Below are 18957 nucleotides of genomic sequence, written 5' to 3' on the forward strand. Positions count from 1 at the left end.
ACACTGGGATTCCATGATTTCAATGGGAGAATGATTGCAGGTTACAGTAAAGTTCAATATTACAAGGTTCCATATTTTCCAAGGCCTATGTAAAAAATGTATTGGAAAGTTTTGAGCAACAGCTCAAAAATATTTAAAAAAATGTTCTAACGTATTTGGTTTTATATAAATAAGAATTGTTCAGTAGTGCTTGGAGATTGAGAAAAGAACAGTAATTGCCAACTGTGGGTAGAATGAATCTCTAGTATTTATACCATGGCCCACTCTGATCAAGAATAAAGAGAGGAATACAGTGTAGTTTTGATTCTTACATATCTTCAAAGACACTGGTAGAAACCCAGAGATTCCTATAGCCACCTCTCCCTATCCCACAGCTCTGACAACATGGATCACTCCTCAGTAGAATAAGAATAAATGTCCTTGACATCAAATCTTCAGAGCCTTGATTGAGGAATAGAGCCTCCACCCACCTTTTATAGCTATGAGAATACTGAATGCCCCTCTTGTTATCTTTATACCCATGGGTATCTCATATCCGATTCTCTGCCAGGACCACACTTTTGTATTTGCTGTCTCTCATCTTGCTTCTTGAACCTCTTCCAAAATGATCCTAGATGAGGGTGATGATAATGGTGGTAAGGGTGGTGGTGGTGGTTGTGGTGGTGGTGGTGGTGATGGTGTGTGTGCGTCTGTGTGTGTGTGTGTGTGTGTGTGTGTGTGTGTGTGTGTGTAATATTTTAGCTATATTACTAGGAGTAATATATAAATAGGCAAATATCCATACTGAAAACATAAATTGTTAATAATAATTTAGGACTTTTGTCAGTATTTCTCAGCTTCAGGCCAAGTTAACTTGGCAGTTAGGTAGTTAATTATGTACTTTTCTAGTACTGTCCATTATTTGTTATAATTTATAATCTCCAAAAATCTATGTTCCCTTTTGTAACAATGAGAATACAGAGTATCTCAAAAAATGTGCAGCAAGGCCACATTCCTCAGGACTCGAGTGGGCCTTATGAACAACCAGAACAGTGAGTAAGTGGCAATTTACATTGGATTAATAAACTTCCAGGATAATATCTTCATCCCCACCTTGTCCATGTACTCTCAGGAAAATAAGAAATGACCTTCTATATCATGTCACATAAACAGTGCTCTTTGCACATGAGGATGACTTCTCTATGTTCATTTACCACACTATGCCTTCCTCCCATGATCATTTTGTACTGTTGATCAGAAGCACGGATGTCATTAGAGAATCCTTCCACTGAGTGCACTGCTTGGGTCTTTCTTGACTGGTAGGATGTCTATCACTTGAGTCCTTACTGGATTTTTTTCTTTTTTTTTTTTTTTTGCCTGATCTTTGGGCTATGGGTATCAGCGATGGATATAGGTTTTAACATAGCAGAGGCAGGTGTCCACTGCAGGTGCTAGGGGTCTCTCATGAATTTGTGTAATGTGCCACCTTGTGTAATAGACTATGAGTTTATTACAAATATTATATATCCATTTTTTTATCTCAAAGTTCCTAATGGTCAGATAAATTTGGCAAAATATCACAGAATTAATGTGAATCTTGTTACACTTATATATACTCTAAGGCAACTTACTTTGCTGTTTTTACTTTGAATACTTGGGTGAGGCACTGTTTTTCTGCATTTAGATTATCCCAGTGATATTGTGTAGGACGATATCACAAAACAGACCACCCTCTAATGGTGCAGATAAAGGTATAATTATATACAGGACTTTCAGTTTTCTTCTGACAGAGGTGGATTCTTTTCTGACACTTTTAAAAAATAGTAGTTATGAACTTGAACATTTAAGTATTCATTAAATATGATTTTTTTCTTTTTTTTTCTTTTTTTTATTAACTTGAGTATTTCTTATATACATTTCGAGTGTTATTCCCTTTCCCGGTATCCGGGCAAACATCACCCTCCCCCCTCCCCTTCATTATGGGTGTTCCCCTCCCAAACCTCCCCCCATTGCCGCCCTCCCCCCAACAGTCTAGTTCACTGGGGGTTCAGTCTTAGCAGGACACAAGGGCTTCTCCTTCCACTGGTGCTCTTACTAGGATATTCATTGCTACCTATGAGGTCAGAGTCCAGGGTCAGTCCATGTATAGTCTTTAGGTAGTGGCTTAGTCCCTGGAAGCTCTGGTTACTTAGCATGGTTGTACATATGGGGTCTCGAGCCCCTTCAAGCTCTTCCAGTTCTTTCTCTGATTCCTTCAACGGGGGACCTATTCTCAGTTCAGTGGTTTGCTGCTGGCATTTGCCTCTGTATTTGCTATATTCTGGCTGTGTCTCTCAGGAGCGATCTACATCCGGCTCCTGTCGGTCTGCACTTTTTTGCTTCATCCATCTTGTCTAATTGGGTGGCTGTATATGTATGTGCCACATGTGGGGCAGGCTCTGAATGGGTGTTCCTTCAGTCTCTGTTTTAATCTTTGCCTCTCTCTTCCCTGCCAAGGGTATTCTTGTTCCCCTTTTAAAGAAGGAGTGAAGAATTCACATTTTGATCATCCGTCTTGAGTTTCATTTGTTCTAGGTATCTAGGGTAATTCAAGCATTTGGGCTAATAGCCACTTATCAATGAGTGCATACCATGTATGTCTTTCTGTGATTGGGTTAGCTCACTCAGGATAATATTTTCCAGTTCCAACCATTTGCCTACGATTTTCATAAAGTCGTTGTTTTTGATAGCTGAGTAATATTCCATTGTGTAGATGTACCACATTTTCTGTATCCATTCCTCTGTTGAAGGGCATCTGGGTTCTTTCCAGCTTCTGGCTATTATAAATAAGGCTGCAATGAACATAGTGGAGCACGTGTCTTTTTTATATGTTGGGGCATCTTTTGGGTATATGCCCAAGAGAGGTATAGCTGGAGCTTCAGGCAGTTCAATGTCCAATTTTCTGAGGAACCTCCAGACTGATTTCCAGAATGGTTGTACCAGTATGCAATCCCACCAACAATGGAGGAGTGTTCTTCTTTCTCCACATCCTCGCCAGCATCTGTTGTCCCCTGAGTTTTTGATCATAGCCATTCTCACTGGTGTGAGGTGAAATCTCAGTGTTGTTTTGATTTGCATTTCCCTTATGACTAAAGATGTTGAACATTTCTTTAGGTGTTTCTCAGCCATTCGGCATTCCTCAGCTGTGAATTCTTTGTTTAGCTCTGAACCCCATTTTTTAATAGGGTTATTTGTTTCTCTGTGGTCTAACTTCTTGAGTTCTTTGTATATTTTGGATATAAGGCCTCTATCTGTTGTAGGATTGGTAAAGATCTTTTCCCAATCTGTTGGTTGCCGTTTTGTCCTAACCACAGTGTCCTTTGCCTTACAGAAGCTTTGCAGTTTTATGAGATCCCATTTGTCGATTCTTGATCTTAGAGCATAAGCCATTGGTGTTTTGTTCAGGAAATTTTTTCCAGTTCCCATGTGTTCCAGATGCTTCCCTAGTTTTTCTTCTATTAGTTTGAGTGTGTCTGGTTTGATGTGGAGGTCCTTGATCCACTTGGACTTAAGCTTTGTACAGGATGATAAGGATGGATCGATCTGCATTCTTCTACATGTTGCCCTCCAGTTGAACCAGCACCATTTGCTGAAAATGCTATCTTTTTTCCATTGGATGGTTTTGGCTCCTTTGTCAAAAATCAAGTGACCATAGGTGTGTGGGTTCATTTCTTGGTCTTCAATTGTATTCCATTGGTCTATCTGTCTGTCTCTGTACCAATACCATGCAGTTTTTATCACTATTGCTCTGTAATACTGCTTGAGTTCAGGGATAGTGATTCCCCCTGAAGTCCTTTTATTGTTGAGGATAGCTTTAGCTATCCTGGGTATTTTGTTATTCCAGATGAATTTGCAAATTGTTCTGTCTAACTCTTTGAAGAATTGGATTGGTATTTTGATGGGGATTGCATTGAATCTGTAGATTGCTTTTGGTAAAATGGCCATTTTTACTATATTAATCCTGCCAATCCATGAGCATGGGAGACCTTTCCATCTTCTGAGGTCTTCTTTAATTTCCTTCTTCAGTGTCTTGAAGTTCTTATTGTACAGATCTTTTACTTGCTTTGTTAAAGTCACACCGAGGTACTTTATATTATTTGGGTCTATTATGTATTATGAAGGGTGTCGTTTCCCTAATTTCTTTCTCGGCTTGTTTCTCTTTTGTATAGAGGAAGGCAACTGATTTATTTGAGTTAATTTTATACCCAGCCACTTTGCTGAAGTTGTCTATCAGCTTTAGTAGTTCTCTGGTGGAACGTTTGGGATCACTTAAATATACTATCATATCATCTGCAAATAGTGATATTTTGACTTCTTCTTTTCCGATCTGTATCCCCTTGACCTCCTTTTGTTGTCTGATTGCTCTGGCTAGAACTTCAAGAACTATATTGAATAAGTAGGGAGAGAGTGGGCAGCCTTGTCTAGTCCCTGATTTTAGTGGGATTGCTTCAAGTTTCTCTCCATTTAGTTTAATGTTAGCAACTGGTTTGCTGTTTATGGCTTTTACTATGTTCAGGTATGGGCCTTGAATTCCTATTCTTTCCAGGACTTTTATCATGAAGGGGTGTTGAATTTTGTCAAATGCTTTCTCAGCGTCTAATGAAATGATCATGTGGTTTTGTTCTTTCAGTTTGTTTATATAATGGATCACGTTGATGGTTTTCCGTATATTAAACCATCCCTGCATGCCTGGGATGAAGCCTACTTGGTCATGGTGGATGATTGTTTTGATTTGCTCTTGGATTCGGTTTGCCAGAACTTTGTTGAGTATTTTTGCGTCGATATTCATAAGGGAAATTGGTCTGAAGTTCTCTTTCTTTGTTGTGTCTTTGTATGGTTTAGGTATAAGAGTAATCGTGGCTTCATAGAAGGTATTCGTTAGTGATCCATCTGTTTCAATTTTGTGGAATATTTTGGATAATATTGGTATTAGGTCTTCTATGAAGGTTTGATAGAATTCTGCACTAAACCCATCTGGACCTGGGCTCTTTTTGGTTGGGAGACCTTTAATGACTGCTTCTATTTCCTTAGGAGTTATGGGGTTGTTTAACTGGTTTATCTGTTCCTGATTTAACTTCAGTACCTGGTATCTGTCTAGGAAATTGTCCATTTCCTGAAGATTTTCAGGTTTTGTTGAATATAGGTTTTTATAGTAAGATCTGATGATTTTTTGAATTTCCTCTGAATCTGTTGTTATGTCTCCCTTTTCCTTTCTGATTTTGTTAATTTGGACACACTCTCTGGGTCCTCTCGTTAGTCTGGCTAAGGGTTTATCTATCTTGTTGATTTTCTCAAAGAACCAACTTTTGATTCTGTTGATTCTTTCTATGAACCTTTTTGTTTCTACTTGGTGATTTCAGCTCTGAGTTTGATTATTTCCTGCCTTCTACTCCTCCTGTGTTTATTTGCTTCTTTTTGTTCTAGAGCTTTTAGGTGTGCTGTCAAGCTGCTGACATATGCTCTTTCCTGTTTCTTTCTGCCAGCACTCAGCGCTATGAGTTTTCCTCTTAGCACAGCTTTCATTGTGTCCCATAAGTTTGGGTATGTTGTACCTTCATTTTCATTAAATTCTAAAAAGTTTTTAATTTCTTTCTTTATTTCTTCCTTGACCAGGTTATCATTGAGTAGAGCATTGTTCAATTTCCAAGTATATGTGGGCATTCTTCCTTGATTGTTATTGAAGTCCAGTTTTAGGCCGTGGTGTTCCGATAGCACACATGGGATTATTTCTATCTTTCTGTACCTGTTGAGGCCCGTTTTTTGACCAATTATATGGTCAATTTTGGAGAAAGTACCATGAGGAGCTGAGAAGAAGGTATATCCTTTTGCTTTAGGATAGAATGTTCTATAAATATCCGTTAAGTCCATTTGGCTCATGACTTCTCTTAGTCTGTCTACATCTCTGTTTAATTTTTGTTTCCATGATCTGTCCATTGATGAGAGTGGGGTGTTGAAATCTCCCACTATTATTGTGTGAGGTGCAATGTGTGTTTTGAGCTTTAGTAAGGTTTCCTTTACATATGTAGGTGCCCTTGTATTTGGGGCATAGATATTTAGGATTGAGAGTTCATCTTGGTGGATTTTTCGTTTGATGAATATGAAGTGTCCTTCCTTATCTTTTTTGATGACTTTTAGTTGAAAATTGATTTTATTTGATATTAGAATGGCTACTCCAGCTTGCTTCTTCTGACCATTTGCTTGGAAAATTATTTTCCAGCCTTTCACTCTGAGGTAATGTCTGTCTTTGTCTCTGAGGTGTGTTTCCTGTAGGCAGCAGAATGCAGGGTCCTCCTTGCGTATCCAGTTTGTTAATCTATGTCTTTTTATTGGGGAGTTAAGGCCATTGATGTTGAGAGATATTAAGGAATAGTGATTATTGCTTCCCGTTATATTCATATTTGGATGTGAGGTTATGTTTGTGTGCTTTCATTCTCTTTGTTTTGTTGCCAAGACATTTAGTTTCTTGCTTCTTCTAGGGTATAGCTTGCCTCCTTATGTTGGGCTTTACCATTTATTATCCTTTGTATTGCTGGATTTGTAGAAAGATATTGTGCAAATTTGGTTTTGTCATGGAATATCTTGTTTTCTCCATCTATGTTAATTGAGAGTTTTGCAGGATACAGTAACCTGGGCTGGCATTTGTGTTCTCTTAGGGTCTGTATGACATCAGTCCAGGATCTCAGTCCAGGATCTTCTGGCCTTCATAGTTTCTGGCGAAAAGTCTGGTGTGATTCTGATAGGTCTGCCTTTATATGTTACTTGAGCTTTTTCTCTTACTGCTTTTAATATTCTTTCTTTATTTTGTGCGTTTGGTGTTTTGACTATTATGTGACGGGAGGTGTTTCTTTTCTGGTCCAATCTATTTGGAGTTCTGTAGGCTTTTTGTATGCCTATGGGTATCTCTTTTTTTAGGTTAGGGAAGTTTTCTTCTATGATTTTGTTGAAGATATTTACTGGTCCTTTGAGCTGGGAGTCTTCACTCTCTTCTATACCTATTATCCTTAGGTTTGATCTTCTCATTGAGTCCTGGATTTCCTGTATGTTTTTGACCAGTAGCTTTTTCTGCTTTACATTATCTTTCACAGTTGAGTCAATGATTTCTATGGAATCTTCTGCTCCTGAGATTCTCTCTTCCATCTCTTGTATTCTGTTGGTGAGGCTTGTATCTACAGCTCCTTGTCTCTTCTTTTGGTTTTCTATATCCAGGGTTGTTTCCATGTGTTCTTTCTTGATTGCTTCTATTTCCATTTTTAATTTCTTCAACTGTTTGATTGTGTTTTCCTGGAATTCTTTCAGGGATTTTTGCGATTCTTTCAGGGATTTTTGCGATTCCTCTCTGTAGGCTTCGAGTTGTTTATTAATGTTTTCCTGTGTTTCCCTAAGGGAGTTCTTCATGTCTTTCTTGAAATCCTCCAGCATCATGATCAAATATGATTTTAAAACTAGATCTTGCTTTTCTGGTGTGTTTGGATATTCCATGTTTGTTTTGGTGGGAGAATTGGTCTCCGATGGTGCCATGTAGTCTTGGTTTCTGTTGCTTGGGTTCCTGCGCTTGCCTCTTGCCATCAGATTATCTCTAGTGTTACTTTGTTCTTCTATTTCTGACAGTGGCTTGACTCTCCTATAAGCCTGTGTGTCAGGAGTGCTGTAGACCTGTTTTCCTCTCTTTCAGTCAGTTATGGGGACAGAGTGTTCTGCTTTCGGGCGTGTAGTTTTTCCTCTCTACAGGTCTTCAGCTGTTCCTGTGGGCCTGTGTCTTGAGTTCACCAGGCAGCTTCCTTGCAGCAGAAAAGTTGGTCTTACCTGTGGTCCCGAGGCTCAAGTTAGCTCGTGGGCTGCTGCCCACGGGCTCTCTGCAGCGGCAGCAACCAGGAAGATATGCGCCGCCCCTTCCGGGAACTTCAGTACACCAGGGTTCCAGATGGCCTTTGGTGTTTTTCTCTGGCGTCCGAGATGTGTATGCAGAGTGCAGTCTCTTCTGGTTTCCCAGGCGTGTCTGCCTCTCTGAAGGTTTAGCTCTCCCTCCCACGGGATTTGGGTGCAGAGAACTGTTTATCCGGTCTGTTTCCTTCAGCTTCTGGCAGTGTCTCAGGCAGGGGTCCTGCCGCTCCTGGGCCCTCCCCCACGGGAGCCTAGAGGACTTATACAGTTTCCTCTTGGGCCAGGGATGTGGGCAGGGGTAGGCAGTGTTGGTGGTCTCTTCTGCTCTGCAGCCTTAGGAGTGCCCACCTGACCAGGCAGTGAGGTCTCTTTCCCACGGGGTCTGGGAGCCGAGAGCTGCTGCGGGCCGGGATCCGTGGGTGTGGGACTTCCGGTCGCAATAAATATTGTTATGGAATTATTCCAACAATGTGACAGAATTTTATATTTTGTCAATGTGGGAAATTCCATCACAAAATAGAATTATAAATTTATGTAAATTTAGTTAGTATACAATAATATAGATATTTTTAGTAAATGTTAGGAATTCTTTTTAAAGGTGGTCCATACTGAATAATAAATTCTCATCATACAATTTATTCATAATAATAGATTTATATTACACAAATAAGTTTCTTTTTCTTTATCATTTTATTTGTTTACTTATCAAATATTATCCCTACTGCTGGTTTACTCTCTACAAACTCCACATCCCATCCATCCTCTCCCCCTTCCCTTTGTCTCCATGAGGATACTCCTCCACCCATTAACCTATTCCCTCATCATTGCTGTTGCATCCCCTACACAGGGGCATCAAGCCTCCAGAGGACAAATTGACTAGCACAAATGACATGACTTTATATACTGAAAATAGTCATAAATTCAGACACTTCCCAAAAATAGAAAAAAAAAAAACAAAGAAACACATTGCGTGTGTGTGTGTGTTATATATATGTATGTGTATATATATATATATATACATATAAATGAATACATATATTTATGTGTGTTTAATATTTATGTTTATACTTAATGTATTATCTATTTATATAAATATAGTATGTATTTTTAAAGCAATATTAGTTATAATAAAATAAAGCAAAAAGAAGAAAACAAAATGTTATGCCATCCACATCTCTCACTCCCAAATTCATGACCTTCCCCATCCTATTAGCTATTTTCACACAAAAAACATGCAGATGCACATGCACACACATACACAAATGCACACATACACACACACACACACACACACATGCACACACAAATACTCACATGCACACACTGACACACCTTACTTTGTTCAGTGTTTCATTTACATGATTTCAATGCTGACTCCTTGGTATCAGTATTTGAAAATATTTGCAGCATAAATATGATTATGAGCTAATTTATAGATAAGCAGGTAACTCAGTCACAAGAAAAGAAAATTCATATAAATAGCCAAAACTATTACATAGATATTCTGTAAACAATATATATGCATGACATGTTCATAGATAAGGAAATACATTAATTCATTGAAATGCAAGTTAAATATAGACTTGGATATACATCACAAAGTTAGCATACTTGTAAGAAAGGTGAAATAAAAATGCTGAAGAAAACACAGAGATTTGAAAATTTTGTTGGTTTAAGTGTAATTACATAGTTCTGTTCAACAAACAAAATGCAGCATCATAATAACTTCTCCCAATTAACTACTGTGTTATGAATAAACTACAGTGTCATGTGTCAATCAGAGGAATATATCACCATGTGCAAGAGGTGCAGGGTATTAACAGTCACAGAGATATGAAAGGAAGGTTTATCATTACCAAGTTGAGAATGACTTGTTGAATGTGAAAATTTATGATTAATTGGGAGGAAGACTCTGTCTTGAATATGGTCAAAACAAACAAACAAACAGAGTGTGGTGATTTGAATATGCTTGGCCCATAGAAACTGAAATTATTAAGAGGTATAGCCTTATTGGAAGAACTATAGCCTGTTTGGAGGAAAGGTGTCCCTGTGATAGTGAGATTTTTCTGGTCTCCTCCTATACTGATGAACCACCCGTGTGGAAAAGATTACTTTCCAGGCTTCCTGCAGAAAAGAGTCTTTTCCTGGATATCTTTAGATCAAGGTGTAGAACTGTAAATTCCCCCCATGTCTGCCGAAAAGTTGCCATGATTCTCATCATGATGACAGCAGACTGAACCACTGAAACTGTAAGCCAGGCTCAATTAGATGATTTAATTTATGCGTTGTCTTTGTTGCTGCTGTGTCTTATGGAAATAGTTAAATTCTAACTATAACACAGGGGTCTCCATGAACTTCCTTATATTATTTCAGTGATGAAGACTGAAACATTTATGACCTCATTATTGTCATTTTGTATTTTCCTCATGTGAGACACTGCCTCCTACATTTTAATAACAGCAGAAATACAAGAAATGTTTTGATCATAATAGTTTCCTCCAAAACAAACATTTTTAAAGACTTTCTGAGAAACTAAGGTGAAAGGCAGTTTAGATACCTGAGAAGAGTGCTCAATTATGCATTTATAATCTGATCTGAACCAGTGTTGTACATACCAGGGGTACAGTGCACCACCTAGTGGTTCAGAGTGGCCTGACAGTGAGGTTTTTGTCTAGTTTCACACTGAAGTTCATTCATTGTGTCTTTAACACAGTAATAAGTGGCTGTGTCCTCAGATCTCACATTGCTCATCTGCAGATACAGGGTGCTCTTGGCATTGTCTCTGGAGATTGTGAATCGATTCTTTAAGGATGGTGCATAGTTTGTCCTACTGCCATCTGGTTTAATCTCTCCAATCCACTCCAGGGCTTTGCCAGGGGTCTGCTGAACCAAGGTCATCCAGTAGCTACTGAAAGTGAATCGAGAGGCTACACAAGAGAGTTTCAGAGAACCCCCAGATAGCACCAAGCCTCCACCAGACTCCACCAGCTTCACTTCACACTGGACATCTATAAGTACAGAAAATACTGGTCAAAAATTACCACACACATCCACTGTTCCTCATATTTATGTCACCTGACACATTCAGCATCTATTGCTTTGCAATAAAATTACCTTTTAAGAGAGCAACAATAAAAATTAAGCCCAGTTCCAACTACATTTTGAGTAATCAATAAGAAGTCTTGGGAAAATGAGCAGAGCTCCTCTGCCTGATTTGCAAGTTCAGGTCAGTTTGCTTTTATGAAGAGTAATCAGCCTTATTTGCATCACTTCCTGCCATACAGCATGGTATATAGTGGGAGCCAAGAGGTGACAGGTCTTAGATGATTTGTGAATGTACTGGATAAGTTAGGTTACAATGTAGGCACTAGAAAACTTGGTATCAGATTTCAGTATTTTGCTTAAAAGAAACTAATGATCATTTGGCGTATTTTATACTTGCATACAAGAATTGAATTCTGTTGTGTATATAAAATCAATTTTTATTTCCTGGGTTCCTGAAGGATTTGGTTCTGTGTGCCTATTCACTGAAGAGCATGGAGATCCCTGTGGGAGCCCCAGGTCTGAGTGCAGCTGCTTCATGTGGGTGGGAACTCCCTTTTTTGCATTGAAGTCATATGACATACCTGCACTTCAATGTTCAAAGAAGAAACTGCAAAAAGTTGTCAAAACATTTGTGCTCCCAAGAGCCTATGAACTTCTTTTGTTATTATGTACTTAGTTCTTCTTTCTCTGCATATTTCCTATTTGTTCACTAAAAATATGGAGTAGCAGGTAAGCTGAATTTCAGGTCATGGGTCATAAATACAATTTTATGTATTTTCAATTTGTTCATGCCCTGGGGTCCAAATAAAATGGCCTCACTCCCAACTCAGCTCCCCTTTAATTTACTTCACACACAATCTAATTAAGCCACATCACATGCATTTCCAGTTCTACTTTTTTATTTTATTTGCTAAGTTTTGTTCTCACTTCTGAGAGATAGACATTGCAGATAGATTTCTGTTTGTCTTTTCAGGGAAAAAGGTTTATCATTTGACAGATGCTTGCTCTATTTTAATACTCTGATTTAATGGTGACTGATATTCTGACTGAAACATTGAACAAAATGTTTATTATCATTTAATTAGTTAATTCAGTTTTGAATAGGCTTCAATTTTCTGCACTGCAGATAAACAGCAACAGAGCTGTGGGATATCACCTGAGCACGGTGTTCATCTCATTATTTAGGAAAAATTGCAAAGATGACCACAATGAATATCCATTTGTTAGATTATGCAAAAGAATGAAAAACCTGAGGAGGGGCATTGGGTTTAGCAGTATTGGTTTAAAATATCCACAAACTCTGGATCACAGTTGAATCTGCACAGCTTAAAGTGATTGAACTTGGTGGAAACCAAACCTGCTAAAGGAGTCATATCAAAGTGTAGGAAAGATTTCAGGAAAGTGGGGAATTATTCCTCCTCATTAGGCCAAGGTCATCTGTGAAAACAAGTATAAAACTTAATATGCTTCAGAATACAATTCCACAAAATAATGGAAAGAGGCCAGATGATATATGAGGGCAGGAAGGCAACATTGGAGTTTAAAATTCTTGCACTGAAATCCCAGATTATGATAAAAACATGACATATATGGACTTTTCAGGTGCAAATACCTGGAAAAAGAATCTACCAGATGATAATAATCTAGCCTTACCCTCAAGAATTTAATAACCAAAGTATATTACACACACACACACAAACACACACACACACACACACACACACATGTCTGCATACTGGTAATATGTAGACCATTACAATTGAGAAGGAACTCAACCCTTAAATCCCTCTAAGGTATACAGATGAAACACTCTTAACAAAAGACAGGAGCATTTACACAGGAATCAATATTGTAATAAAAAAATCAACAGATTGCAAGAACTTATCACATACCCTCAGCAAATTGGATAAAGATAACTATCCTTGAATAATCCCTTTTCAAAGACTCATATATTGAAGGATGTAGAATCATAACACACATTCCTTGGCATATGCTGTGTACAGTATGACAGGGCATGCTGTATCTGATCAGAAGCTCAGGCCTACAGAGAACTTTGGGGAAGTGAAAGTGGTTAAATGCCATTGTAATTGTTTTAAAATATAACTACTTGCAAAAGAAACTAAAATGCTGCAGCATTTAACCATAAATGCTAAGCATTCATGCCACATAATTTCAGTCCTAAGACCCAGGTAAAATGCATTTTGTGATGTCAAGTATGTGTAATCCCAGCTTGCTAGTGCAGAGAGGGAAGTGTTAGACAGGAAGATTGATAAGAAACTCATGAGCCATCTACGTTTGGTGTAAAGAGCAAGTTGGGGGACATATTTACTGCTTCAACAAAGGGGGATTTCTGAAATGTTTATCTCTCATTACCAAAACATGCAAGTACACACACACACACACACACACACACACACACACACACACACAAACACACACACACACACACAGACTCACACACACACACACCATGCCACTTATAAATGAAAAAATATTGAAACTGTAACTACTGTAGAAAACAAAAACAATAATTTTATAGCATGAGAAGACATAATGAGAAGGAACATCTGATACATAGTTCAGGAACACATCAAAGCATTTAACATGTAATAAAATAGCATAATAAAATTTGAAAACAGCAAGTGAATCAGTAAAGTTGATAAAGAAAAATTAATTGAGTAATTCATCAAAAATATACATTGTAGCTGCCTAAACTAAAACAGGTGTTAGAAAAAAAAACACCACCACCACCACCACCAACAAAGAATCAAAGTGGAAACACACATACATTTTCATTCTAGATTTTAATGATGCAAGTTTATCACAATTAAGTTGTCTGGAAATGACACAAAACATCAGTATGGAATCATTTGTCAAATTAATTGGATATAAATTACAACATAAAAGGTCAGCATTTATCCAAATAGAATTCCATTTAACTGTATACAGGAAGAATGAAGTACTAAAAACTTATACAGAAAAAATGCACAAAAAGAGACTTGAGTTTTGTACTGATTTCAGTTCAAGATGTTATCAGGGAAAAACATTATCAGCAAATATAGATTATTATTTAGAATATAAACGCCTGCTACTACAAACAAAAAACCATTTTACTACAGTCCTCACACAGGAAAAGTCTGACCACCTTAAGTGCTGGAGGATTGTGCTGTACAGTGGGTTCAGCTAACAAACACTCAAGCAGAGATCTCTATGAGAACATCAACTAGAATGTGACCATAAATCTTGGTTGCTTGTATTGTTCATCACTCTCAAAGAAATGGCCAATACATCCTCCTCTTCACCTTCATCTGTCCTTGATGTGCCAGCAAGAGGCAGAAAATCTTGGTAGGTGAGGTGGTATAAGAAATTTCTGGTGGGAATCTAAACAGATTTAGATTGGTCCTGTGGGAAAACACAAACAAAATCTCCCTCCAATTGGTAAGGAGGGAATCTGGTTCCTTCTGAATCCCATCCAATGATCATGTCATCATATTAGGATAGGGAATGTTAATTTTGGTGTATGACAATGTAGGGATACAGGATGTGTTTGCAGTTTTCGTAGATGATAATTTAGTGTACTCCCAACTATTGTTAGTTGTACATTAAGGGTAAGATGGTTGTCTTTTTTTCTAGAATTTGAGCTTTTAGCTTTGCTGTGTTCTCTCTGCTATTTCTTGGCCCTGAGGGTATTTTTGCCTGTGGTTACATTTCCATTTAGTGAAGAAGATGTTGAATTGAGAGATAGTGAAGGCAAGGTAATTATCAGTTATTATCTTTTGAGGAATGTCCATGATGTTAGATATTGAGAACATATGCTCAATTAACCTTTTGTGTTTTCCCTCATTTGGACTGTAGTCCACTTAAAGCACAAGTTTGTAGCGATGTCAATAACAACATATTTTTATATACTGAATTTGGATTTGTGGGTGACAATGATTTGCCATAAGCCCTTGGATTTGTGTACTCAGGGATATTTAACCATCAGTTACAAAGCTGGGAGGCTAATAAGGGGTGTACAAAAGGAGCACCTTTTATTATCATTTAGAGTTGAACAAGATGATGTGGGGGAAGCAGGCATGAAGCCCCTTTATGTGTGTGTGTGTGTGTGTGTGTGTGTGTGTGTGTGTGTGTGTGTGTATGCATGATGGTCATTGGTCTGCCTGCTTAATGGAGGCTGTGCATATTCCTGAGTGCTGGTCTGTGAAAGTGAAGATTGTGGAAATTAGGACAAGTTCCCACTGTTAGGTTCAGTCTGGGCTGATTTTACACGTGCTGAGGGATGTATAATTTGCATGTCTTTCTGTGAGGAGCTGTCCGAGGAGCTGTCCTCACAGAGATGTGAGGAGCTGTCCGAGGAGCTGTCCTCACATATGTGAGGAGCTGTCCTCACAAACTCCATTACAAGATGGCACCGGCATCCGGCAGAACGCACCTAGTAAAAAGGGCAATACGCAGGCGCCTGGTAACGTCCCTACTCAAAGGGACACGTACGTTTTGGTACGTCATCTGGCATAATTGGCAGCGACCAGTCAAAGAGTGACACGTCCTAGGCGAGGATAGTTTCCTATATAAGGGACGGTTATTCCTCACTCTCCGTCTCCGCATTGTAAGCTTATGCTCTCCCTCTCAAGACGCATTAAAGCTTTTCTGTAGTAGGATCCTGTGTGTGCCGCGTCGTTCCTGCTGGCGAGACGTAGCGCGGGACATCTGGTGCCAAAAACCCGGGAAAGACCTCACCATCGTCAGCACCTTCGGAGATCCCTTGGCGACAAGGAGGATTCAGAACTGCAGGTAGATATGTTCGGAGAGGCAGCCCTCTCTTGGACTTTGGTCTGGGGTTGTCACCGCCTTGGGAAGGATTTGTTGAGGCTATAGTATTTGTCCTGGGAACCACACTATTCTTTATGTTCTGTTTTCACCGTTTTCGCTGTTAAAAGGACTATCACAGCAGCTGAAGGCGCGTCTCAGTTTCTCGTATATAAGTGAGCTTCGCGCAGCTCCCTTTTACCTTCGATTTTGACTGTTGAGGAACAAGGACGCGATAAGGCCGACGTAGATAAGCGGCACCGTCCGGGGAGGTGCGTGTAAGACTCCCGTACATAAGAGAGCAGCGTGTCCGTCTACCCTTTCACCTCACGCCTTGTCAGATGGACGTAGATAAGCCGCCGGCGTTCCTGGCCCATCATGGGATCCTCACAGTCTGTGGTCACGGCCTTGGAAACAGTGTTAAAGCAGAGGAACATCAAAATTGGAGGAGGAACACTTAAAAACTTTGTGAAGGAGGTGGAGAGGGTGGCGCCTTGGTTTGCCTGTTCAGGCTCGTTTACGATTGCCTCATGGAACAAACTTGGAAAAGACCTTGACAGAAAATTGGCGGAAGATGATCTGCGCCTAGGGACCAAAGCTATATGGAAGCTGGTTAAGAATTGTTTAAAGGATGAAACGTGTAAGGCAGCAGTAGTAGAAGGACAGGCCACTCTCGAGGTAGTCCGGGAAAGTCTGTCAGAAACCGAACGTAGTGAGAGGTTGGGCGCGCGCAAGAAAAAAGACGTCCTAAGAAAGAAAAGGTGCCCTCCCGGTAAGTCCAAAGGCAAGGGAGCGTTGAAATTTTCAGATTCCAGCACTTCCTCCTCTACACATAAACCAGGAGGGGGAGCCAGCCTATACCCTGTGAAAGAGCTAGAAGCGCTGAACCTCGACAGTTCTGAAAGCTCTGAAAATAAAACCTTAGACTCAGAGGAGGAGGCTGAGCTAGATGAGGAAGCAGCTAAATATGAGGAGGAAAGATATTACCCAGATGAATGTAGGGGAAGTAATAGAAGCCTTCTAGCGCGGCCGCCACCAACGGCGCCTCCTCCATATGAGACACGCTCACGCGCCTTCTCACTAGTCCCCAAGAGGGTGAGAAGAAAGCTGAGTATGACATTTCCTATCTTTGAGACTCCGGAGGGAGGACGGGTCCATGCCCCTGTTGAATATAATCAGATTAAGGAATTAGCGGAATCAGTTAGAAAGTATGGAGTCACGGCCAACTTTACTCTAACACAACTCGACAAGTTGGCCATGACAGCATTGACACCAGCTGATTGGCAGATGATTGCTAAGGCAGCCCTTGCCAGCATGGGCCAATACATGGAATGGAAAGCGCTCTGGTATGAGGCAGCCCAAACACAGGCCAGAGCAAATGCTACGGCCTTAATACCTGAGCAACAAGAATGGACTTTCGAACTCTTAACAGGACAGGGCCGCTTTGCAGCTGATCAGTCTGCTTACCACTGGGGCGCCTATGCTCAGGTCTCCAGCACAGCTATTAGAGCCTGGAAGGCACTGTCCAGGAGAGGAGGGATTGATAATCAACTTACAAAAATCGTTCAGGGACCCCAGGAAAATTTCTCAGATTTTGTAGCTAGAATGACAGAGGCTGCAGGACGAATCTTTGGCGATCCTGAACAAGCAGCACCACTAATAGAACAGCTCGTTTTCGAGCAAGCCACCCAGGAGTGCCGAACAGCCATAGCCCCCCGAAGAAATAAAGGGCTACAGGATTGGCTTAGAGTTTGCAGGGAACTTGGAGGGCCCCTTACTAACTCAGGCCTGGCGGCTGCCATTCTCCAGTTCCAGCGACGCCCCGTTAAAGGGACGGATAAAAGATCATGCTTTCAATGTGGGAAAACAGGCCATCTAAAAAGAGACTGCAGGATGACAAAAAGAGACAGGGGGTCTGCAACCCTCTGTGTCCGATGTGGCAAAGGCTACCATAGGGCTGACCAGTGCCGATCAGTGAGAGACATTAAAGGCAAACTACTCCCTCCTTTGGAGACTCGACCTAATGAGATGTCAAAAAACGGGCTGGTGGGCCCCCGGTCCCAGGGCCCTCAAAGATATAGGAACCGCTTTCACAGGGCCACGACCCTGGCAGAGGAGGTCCCCCAAGAGGCGACACAAAATTGGACCTGCGTGCCGCCTCAGACTTCTTTCTAATGCCCCAGATGGGCATTCAGCCAATTCCTGCTCAGACTGTGGGGCCTCTACCCCCGGGAACCATAGGCCTTGTCCTTGGGAGAGGATCTCTCGCCCTACAAGGACTGATAGTCCATCCAGGCCTTGTTGAAGCTCAGCGCTCTCTTGATATTCAGATTCTTTGTTCAAGTCCTGATGGGGTTTTTTCCATAAGTAAAGGAGATAGAATAGCACAGTTATTACTCCTTCCGTGCTTCCAGGCCACGATACAGGATACTAAGGGACCCATGGGGTCCACTGGTCATGATTCGGCATATTTGGTGGTTCACCTTAACAACCGCCCAAAATTGAGCTTAGAAATTAATGGAAAGAAATTCGAAGGCATACTGGATACTGGGGCTGATAAAAGTATAATTTCCTCAAAATGGTGGCCTCAATCATGGCCTACCACAAAATCTTCTCACTCACTACAAGGATTAGGCTACCAGTCATGCCCTATGATCAGCTCTGCCACTCTAACTTGGACAACTGCCGATGGCCGACAGGGACAATTTATTCCTTATGTACTTCCCCTGCCTGTTAATCTTTGGGGGAGGGATGTTATGCAGACCATGGGACTGACCTTATCTAATGAATACCCCCCACAAGTGGCCCACATGATGTCAAGGATGGGCTATAAGGAAGGGAAAGGCCTTGGGCGATTAGAACAGGGTTGTCTCACGCCCATTGAACCAATCGCCAACCCCCATAAACAAGGCCTGGGTTTTTCCTAGGTGCCATTGGGGCAGCACGACCCATACCATGGAGGACGGAGGACACAGTGTGGGTTCCCCAATGGCCATTAACCTCTGAGAAATTACAGGCAGCTACAGGACTGGTGGATGAACAATTAAGATTGGGACATTTGGAGCCCTCTACCTCTCCTTGGAACACCCCAATTTTTGTAATAAGGAAAAAATCAGGAAAATGGCGACTACTCCATGACTTGAGGGCCATTAACGATCAGATGGAATCCCTTGGACCCATTCAGCGAGGCCTTCCTATACTCTAGGC

The 18957-nt window shown here is 40.5% G+C and overlaps 2 protein-coding genes across 2 annotated transcripts; both read left to right on the forward strand.

Moving 5' to 3' along the window:
• Nucleotides 1–16128: 16128 nt before the first annotated feature.
• LOC148005520 (uncharacterized) lies at nt 16129–17883 on the forward strand (the record flags this gene model as incomplete). Its single annotated transcript, XM_087555018.1, has 1 exon — nt 16129–17883. A coding segment is annotated over exon 1 (1755 nt), but the record flags the coding sequence as incomplete, so codon positions are not given.
• Nucleotides 17884–17890: 7 nt separating this feature from the next.
• LOC148005521 (endogenous retrovirus group K member 7 Pro protein-like) lies at nt 17891–18677 on the forward strand. Its single transcript, XM_087555019.1, has one exon. The coding sequence runs from the start codon at nt 17925–17927 to the stop codon at nt 18675–18677; it is 753 nt and encodes a 250-aa protein (XP_087411145.1). The 5' UTR covers nt 17891–17924.
• The last annotated feature ends 280 nt before the right edge of the window (nt 18678–18957 follow it).

This window comes from Rattus norvegicus, chromosome 6 (assembly GCF_021556685.1).
Source record: "Rattus norvegicus strain SHRSP/BbbUtx chromosome 6, alternate assembly SHRSP_T2T, whole genome shotgun sequence".
In the NCBI taxonomy this organism is placed as follows: Eukaryota; Metazoa; Chordata; class Mammalia; order Rodentia; family Muridae; genus Rattus; species Rattus norvegicus.

Excerpts from the sequence above, each read along its gene's own strand:
- LOC148005521 (XM_087555019.1), top strand. The coding sequence starts at position 17,925 with ATGCCCCAGATGGGCATTCAGCCAATTCCTGCTCAGACTGTGGGGCCT.